General features: G+C 39.4%; 1 protein-coding gene across 4 annotated transcripts in view; it reads left to right on the forward strand.

Moving 5' to 3' along the window:
- The first annotated feature begins 5,060 nt into the window (after nucleotides 1-5,060).
- dpep2 (dipeptidase 2) overlaps nucleotides 5,061-8,703 on the forward strand; it is a 6,652-nt gene continuing 3,009 nt past the window's right edge. Inside the window, exons 1-7 of one of the 4 annotated variants that reach the window (XM_034869390.1) lie at nucleotides 5,061-5,136; nucleotides 5,513-5,673; nucleotides 5,804-5,930; nucleotides 6,095-6,224; nucleotides 6,654-6,804; nucleotides 7,178-7,247; nucleotides 7,678-7,854. In XM_034869390.1, coding sequence (XP_034725281.1) covers nucleotides 5,516-5,673; nucleotides 5,804-5,930; nucleotides 6,095-6,224; nucleotides 6,654-6,804; nucleotides 7,178-7,247; nucleotides 7,678-7,854 — 813 coding nt within the window. In that variant the 5' untranslated portion in view covers nucleotides 5,061-5,136; nucleotides 5,513-5,515. Of the gene's footprint in view, nucleotides 5,137-5,215; nucleotides 5,379-5,509; nucleotides 5,674-5,803; nucleotides 5,931-6,094; nucleotides 6,225-6,653; nucleotides 6,805-7,177; nucleotides 7,248-7,677; nucleotides 7,855-8,703 lie in introns of those variants that run through there. The other 3 variants (XM_034869380.1, XM_034869370.1, XM_034869400.1) reach the window with 3 other exon arrangements.

The raw sequence follows: 8,703 nt of genomic DNA on the forward strand, positions 1-8,703 counted from the left end.
AAGCAGAGCAAAGTAATCTGACCAGGTGCATGTATTGCTCCAGTGGAGCAGTGCCTGAATGTTTACTCTTAGTATTACTTAGCAGTGTTTCCTTTAGGATTTTCTTTTAGCAGTGGGGGCAGGTCTGTCCGAACAGTACTGACAGAACTGACAAGTTGAACGTTGACCAATTAGAACGGACCCACCACGGTGACGTTGGTGGAGCTGTTTGTTTATCAGTCGACTCTGAAGAAAGCCAACGTTTTGACAGTAAACTACATCAACACAACAGTATGTGGAGTTAAACTGGACCGGCCCAATAACCTCTGAATTGTTCTACTTATTGTTAAATTGCAATGTGAGTGGCAGCCAACAGGGGGTGCCTTATGTCGGCAGGATCCTTTAAAAGGCGACCGCGACTACATTGTGCGTCTGCTCTATTTCTGATACCGTGGCAGCAGAAATGTTGCCACTGCGGGCCGCCACTACAAAATAAACCTAAAGGAAATGCTGTTTAGGGTATCTGACAGAAATAAAAGACAACCTACCTTGTATCAAAAAGTCATGTCAGATACACCTCATGGACTGGTGGTTTTATATTTAGTCATCAGATTAAATCGGTCAAATTCGGATGTATCCTGCACACAGAATGCACTTTGTGGCTCGTAATGAATGCTAAAAATACTACATCTACATATGTGATGACTAGCATGCCTTTATAATACATGATAAACTAATATACCACATGCCAAATGGTTGCCAGCCTTGTTTTACGCCACATGTGGTCCTAATAGTCCAAATAAACAGATTGGTGTAATGCATTCACAGAGCATGCACAATTTACACACCACAAGCAAAAGCTTTTTGTCTCACCAAAGCAAACCAAAGTACTACTCAAGGAAAAGAAACAATCCTCACAAACACATTAACAGCTAATGCATTCACCATTCGTACCACTACTCTGATAAAACTATTAAGACCTCTCCTACTGCTGAATGCTAAAGAGCCAAACTCCTGCAAATACTGAACCACCATACACATCTTAGTTAATATTTGTAGATCTGTGACTGTTGATCACAGTCTAATTGGACAATTTACAAACAGCTCACATCTTAGAGCATCTCAGGGAAAGACTAAACACAAAGCACTCTTACCTGGGGATCTTCTTCTTGCCTTGTTTTGTTGTGTGCTCCAATTTGTCCAACTCCGGCCCGTGGCAGTTGTGGAATCCTTCAGGTTTATGAAATCCACTTTTTCCCAGAATCTAAAGTGGGAGCCCAAAATAGACAGCATCAGAAAAAAGGCCCAGCAGAGGATGTACTTCCTGCGCCAGCTCAGGAAGTACAGTCAGAATTTTGACTTTATTGGTTGAATAATTACGCTGTTTTGATATCAAAGTATGAAAATCCGGCTCTGTGCTGTGTCAACATTGTTTTGTAGCTAATCATCAACTTTACTTTATGGGAGATTTTAGCATTGGCATATTCATGGAAGGCGCTTTGACAGGTCACAGTAGGAAATGTGATAAAGAATTCCATTTAGCGGTTTCGGTGTCAGGGTCCTATTGTGCCTGCTGGCTCACGGTCATGGCTTACCGAGGCACTCGAACATAATCAAGACTTATTCATTAAAAGGATAGTTATGATCTTTTGAAGTAGGGTTGTATGAGGTAGCACTTATCCATTGTCAGTGTATTATTACCCACAGTAGATGGCGGTTGGCAACCCCCAGTTTGGAAAAGCAGAAAAGGAAAGAGGTAACAACCAGACTGATAAATGCGTTTCACAGCAGCGTGGCCGCGTTGTTTCAACAGTTTTATTAGTACAGTTAATCCCACATCAAATTTCTCAGGGCCTATGGTTTCCCATCCAGAGGCGCGCACGTTCACGTAAAAGGAGGCGGTGTTTGCACATCATGACAAACCGCAAATATCTATCAGAGCCGCATACTTTACAAAAGAAGAGCAAACTATTATTCTACATAAATATGAAGAACACAGACACGGTTTACAGACAAAACGCTTTACAGTCACTGCGCAGTAAACCAGGAAGGAAAGCTGGCAAGGGAAAGCATCAACTTGGGACGTTAAATGCTACGCCCTACCATAAACACATTTCTGTCAATCAAACAACCCTGAGTTGTAGTGAAAATTATTACAGCCATTTAAAATAAAATGAAGGGTGTTATTCGGGCTCGAGTCCATATGCTGTTAATAGATACAGGCACGCAGAACTGAAGGCTCAATAATCAATGATTTGCAATGATAAGCGGTTAGCTAGCTCCGTTATAAAGATATGGAGCGGGGGAAACTGCAGCGGAGAGAGGTAACAACCAGACTGATAAATGCTTTCACCAGCAGCGTGGCCGCGTTGTTTCAACGGTTTTATTAGTACAGTTAATCCCACGGCGAGACCACCAGCAACATGCTGCTACTAACGTACCAATTGCTTCCCTGAGCAAGTGCAACGTTGCACACGGCACGCAACTTTATGAGCGGGAAAGGCTGGAGGGCAGCTCCTCTGTGTGTGCTGTAAAAAAAAAAAAAAAAAAAGTTAAATCACAATCGCATTATTGGTGAAAACAAAAGTGGTAAGCGATGTGACAGCAAATGAAAAAATATAAAAACCATAATTCAAACCAAGACATTCTAAAACCTGAAAAAGCTTTTTGTGGTATAATGTACCTAATCAACGATCAATGATTATCCAATTTCTCATGGCCATATTTAGTCATGAACACTTAAGCCTGTCAAAACCAAAATCCAACAATTATAGAAGTTATCTAACATTAAGGTTTTCTTATTCATTGGCGCCAGTGACGAGGAAAAGGCCTAACATGGTTTAATTGACTGCATTATTGGCTTCTTAGAACATGAAACATGGGGTGGTCAGATGTAATGTAATTAAGAAGATCAACAGCCTTTATGTGTTTTGCCTAATTATTTTATGATCATGTGTATACAAAAGTCTTGCCTATACTCTTAAGTTGTTGTCCGTTATCCCATCTTCATCAGTCCGTTTTCTGACTTGTAAATGTCTGGAGACGGTAACTTTTTTTTCTTCTTTTTTTTATCGATTCTTCAATTTTCACAATCGACCATTGAATCGCGTTTCCTCTAAGAGTTTTTTCCCCACCCTTAGTTTCGCCGTTATCAATCAAGTATTGATTGGTCAGTAGGCGGTGCTTTTACATCGGTTGATCTCTAATCTCCAACGTAACTTGAGGTACCCACTAATTGTAATACCGTGCACGCAGTTTATTTATTTTTCTCTTCCCTAATTCTAGGGGGCCTCCGTAGAAAGAGTTGCTTGTTTTAGGTTTGTTTTCACAGGCCTGGTTGCTTTTTTGTCTCGCGAGATCTGGCAACACTGCCACCATCGTAACCACGGTTGTTAGCTTAGGTGAAGCCGGTTAACTGAAAGAAATCCAGGGCATGTTGATCTTGATTTGTAGGCCTCAGGTTAGGCGTTAAGCATTAGTTAGCACAGCAATTAAACTTAGTAACAACTGATCCACCATCATGATACAGAAAACCCTGGGTTGAACCTGAAGTTACCTTGTCAACGCCAAATCTTGCTTTGTGGTACAGGCCTCTGGTGTGGCTTCAACAGAACATTGAATATGTCTTGAAAAGTTTGCTCCAGAACCAAGCCTTCTGTATACTGCCTGGAAAGACCCTCTGCTCCTGAATCCTGGCTACCAGGGTGATACACAATTTGAGATTTGGCTTGCCGCCACACCCAAATCAACACAAAGGTGCATTAGCCTTCTGTCCCCAAAATGGCAGCAACTCAAAACTAAACATTTTATCCAACCACTCTCCCAGAACTCGCAAAACTTCACAACATTGTTTTTATCCACTGTTGTTGGAACTGGTTGGTTGGCACTCAGTAGCACAAGTCACTCACTACACCCATTATATTAACAAGCCAAAAGAACACCGGCCTAGCTATATGGGAGCTAATTGCCCGCTGATAAGTTCCAGTCACCAATCTAATGTTAAGCTTCTGCTTAACAAAACGTATGCTACGCCTGTTTAAATGACTTTTATATTCCTCGAACCAAACATAAAGATTTAAACGCGTTTCCAAACATACAGACTTGAGCCAAACAAGAAGGGAGGCCAGGAAAGACATATAGCCTAGCTAACATCTAGCTAGCTAGCTAGCTTGTGGGTATCCGCAATATAAGACATTTAGTTTTGATTAGTTTTCTTTTTTTTTATCCATCATCTTTTGAAATTCGTTAACGTTTTACATACAGTATATTTAAATGTGCGTGCTTATCGTTCGACTAATTACTTGTGTCACTTACATAACTGGACAGTTTCCAATCAATTCAATGTGGTCCCTTACCAAGGCCATGCTTTCATTAGCGTGTCACTTCCGCTTGACATGTTAGCATTCTCGTACGATAGCCGGTAAATCTAGACACTGAATTTGCAGAGTGGATCTTGACGACTAAAAGTGTTGTCAATATTAAACATGGTAGCTAGCTCAGTCATTGCAATCATCGGTGCAAACCATAGACTGTTAATAATATACAGTCTGGTAAAAACGTGACAAATGTAAAATAAAATATATAAATGTACTTTTTGGCCCACAGCTGGAACCCACTGGTCTCCACGGTGCCTTCAAATGCCCTCGTAAGTTTGAGACTCTGAGAGCGGAAACACAGTTAAACACATAATTACTGTAAGAAGTAGGCTAGATTAATAAAATTGCTCCTGGAAAGACTCAAAAATTAAAGATTGAATTGTTTTTCATAGTTGCTATTAAGCAATTTGTTTATCCGGTCTCTAACAATTGGTTGTTACATTCACTGCAACACTAACGCGTGAAAGGCTTTGAAAGTCAAGAAGGGACGATAAAGAAAAAGTGGTAGAAGTTACAGTCTATCGAGAGATACAGTAATCTCCATCGCCATTCTAATGCAAGCAATACATCGCCTATGTGTCTGTTGGCTAAACACGTCGGAAACTGAAACTATGTGTATTCATATTTCTTCCGCCAGGACATGAAAGCAGCACTGAGCACAGCGACCGGTTTTATATAGGTTTGTTCTGTATTTTTCTGGGGCGGAGAGTTGGCTGGGCAGAGAGCTGGAAAGTTCGTACCGCTCTTGTGCAGAAAGTACAACAAGGCCTACGCCTGGCAGGTAAGTCTATTGTTAAATAGAACTGTTCCACGGTTTTATAGATATAAACTGTTATTGAAAATGAGAATGCATCATGTTTACTGTCCAGTGTGCATTTGCATATCAAATGAGCTACCACCTACGGTAACCTATTTAAACTATGTTTCAGTGTAGACTTAACGTCACTTTGTTTCTGTTCTAATAAATAAAAGGTTATAGTGTAATGTATTCTAAGGATGTATCATAGCATGAGATATGAAGCAGTACGTTTACAATGATGCTATTATCTTGACTAGCAGTCACTGTAATATTTCTATAATAGTATAATACAAATAATAATAATAATATGTTGTTATCAGATATAACTGTAATGCACTGGTGTGTTTTCTCTAATCAGACTATGCCTTCCGGGAAAACTGTAACAAGTGCTTCAAGCGGCTTGTGGATGGAGTCCCTGAAACATCTGGTGTTTTTCTCCTCTCTGTGTTGTTTGATATCTGGATACTCTGAGAGAGATAGAGTACATGACTTGATGTCCAGATATCCTCTTATTGATGGGTAAAGGATGTTTATTGTTTGTCAACACAGCAGTTTCAATTGTTGACACGAATTGAGGGAACTGAAATGAAAATTCCTCTCTATGCCTTCCCTTTTCTTTAAACCCTCTCTCTCTTTCTCCATCTGTCAGTCATAATGACCTAGCTCTCCAGCTGAGGAGACTTTACAACAATCAGCTGAGCCAAATTGACCTGCATAATGTTAGCAAAGTGGCCACCGACATCACCCGTCTCCAAGCAGGCCATGTACAGGCACAGGTATTGCAATTCATTCCGTCTTTCACTTATCTAAGTATGTAAGTATTTGAATAACAGCATCTACTGAGTTTATGTTGTGGAAAGATCAAACCTAGAAAACATTCACCCAAATCACTTAAATGTCTCTCTTGTTCTCTTGTGTCATGTCCCTGTCTCTTTGTCAGATGTTTGCAGTCTATGTACTGTGTGGGGCCCAGGAGAAGGATGCTGTGAGGCTGACTCTGGAACAAATAGATGTGGTCAGACGCATGTGCACTGAGTACCAGGACTTTGAGCTGGTCACATCTGCTCAGGGTAGAGTACACCTCAACATTGCATTGCAGAAAATGTACCTACATAACCGTTATGAAATGAAAGAGGAATTAAATAAAGCTGATTATCTGAATACTAATTATAATCGTTATTATAATTATGAATTTGAAAATATTGTTTCTAGCATGAATGTATTGAAAACATACATTTATGAATCCATTCTCTAATGTATGTCTTAATTATAGTTCACATTTGGAAAACAGCCATTCAATGATCTTTGCGTCATACCGAGAAGTTCAATACTTTGAGTAAGGAATCTTACACACTCGCTAACAAGTAATTATAACACTAACAATACTTGTGATTTGTTATTTTACACAGGAGAGTTTTTTCTTTTGATTTGATTGGAGGCCTTCATTTTTGATAATGTGTGTACAGTATGTGTAATACATGCATTTCTTGTCATTGCAGAGCTCAGGAATTCTGAAATGAGGCATAAGATAGCCTGTCTTATAAGTATTGAGGGGGGCCACTCTATTGACAGTAGCCTGCCAGCCCTGCGGATGTTTTATCAGCTTGGCGTCCGCTCCATGGCCCTCACACATACCTGCAATACACCCTGGTAGTTAATTATTCTGAATGTATTACTTTACTTAGAATGCTTACTGTCATTTATACATTGCAGAAAGGCAATGATGGACACATGACTCAACATAGTATCAATACAAGGGCTACAGGAGCAAATATTACATTTTTAAAACTTCCTATTAAGCTACTGTAGCCGTACTTGTTTCTTACAGCCATAGTGCGCAGTCTCTGTCACCCTCACTTATTAACATAAAAAAGTTACGCACCAAAGCTTTAACATTTTTGACTGTTTACATTGTTTATATGTTTATGTAATATTTATATTATTTATACATATTTTATATTTCATGGTAGTGAAGGATACACAGCTCTTACAACACTTATTAAAATAATGTTTTTCAATGCAGGGCAGAATCATCCTCAAAAATGTATAACGTCTATCAAAGACAGAACAACAGCCTGACACACTTTGGGAAGGTAAGCTTATTCTTCAGTTATTAAAACAAAACTACTGTACAGAATTGTTTCGTTTATCACATTCATCAAAGCATGTTTGCTTGTTTTGGTCAGCTCTTTCTTGAGAGAGTATTAGAACATGACATCTGTTGTATATTTAAGACGCCAATTTGAGTTAAAGTAAGAAACCCATTATTTGATAGATTTGAAAGTTGTTATTTTTGAACTTGTTTGATCCTCTGCATACAAAACACTTTCTTGACTTAAGGCTATTTGCTGATAACCCAAATCGGACTTGCAAGTCAGCTGTTGTACAATGTCTTTGACTCGGCCCTCTGCAAAGCAGCATATAGGACTTCCTTGATTGCTTTCTGCATGAGTGTGTTTACATAATGTCTTGACTTCCTACTTTCCCATGATACTGTAAATGGCTTTTGAATGTGTTTTTGAGGCCGTGGTGGAGGAGATGAACAGACTGGGAATGATTGTGGACCTCTCCCACACTTCGTGGGACACAGCTTGGGCCGCACTGAACCATTCCAAGGCTCCTGTTATTTTTAGCCATTCATCTTCCTTTTCTATCTGTAGCCATGGCCGCAACGTACCTGACTGGCTGCTGCATGATCTGGTAAGAAAACCAATTCACTGACTAGTTATATTGCTTGTTTAGTTGATGTTGAAATATTATCAATCACGTAACTGATTCATTGATAGTAATTATAATTTATGTTCACACATATTGAACATTACAGTTTTCAACGTAAAACAATGATTCACATTCTGGAAAAAGCATCCAACACTAATGAGTGTTTTTCCTTCCTGTAAGCTGTTAGAGTAAGACATTACACACATTGTAAAAGCCATGGCTCCAAAGTGTAAAACCCACTGCTCGTCGATTTCTCAACACTTGTTCTGTGGGCGAGACTTACAGTGAACTGCTTTATCTTGGTTGTTATGAGGTTGATGATCAAATAATCAAACCTGTATTTACTCTGACTTTTTGAAGCTAAGTATCAGCTATCTACCATTAGTATCAAAGTTTTGCACTCTGAAAGTCTCCTCTCCTTCTCTCTCTAGCCAGAGCCCCAATCCTTCTTTGAATATCTCTTTTTTTTGATGAATATGAATGTCTTAAAGCTGCCATTAGTCCATTTCCTAATTCAGCTTCAGTTGTTCGTGCCAACTCATGACTCACTTCTTCATTCCTGTTTACAAAGGCAGTACTTCGCTTACAATAGAAGATGAATCTACTTCACCACTAGCCCTTTTTTCAATCATCCAACTATATGAGAATTGTAGTCCCATTAATGTATTCCATTTATCTCCATTTCTGCTTAATAGAACTACCAGTAATATATGTTAATTATAAAAAGAGTGAATTATACCTTGTATTATATGTATGTTGTGGGGGGTGTGCGGTGAGGACCCAAACGCAGAGAGACGGAGGCAGGCGGGAGCAGGTACACAATGCTTTAAT

This window comes from Etheostoma cragini, chromosome 1, assembly GCF_013103735.1.
Source record: "Etheostoma cragini isolate CJK2018 chromosome 1, CSU_Ecrag_1.0, whole genome shotgun sequence".
Taxonomy (NCBI): domain Eukaryota; kingdom Metazoa; phylum Chordata; class Actinopteri; order Perciformes; family Percidae; genus Etheostoma; species Etheostoma cragini.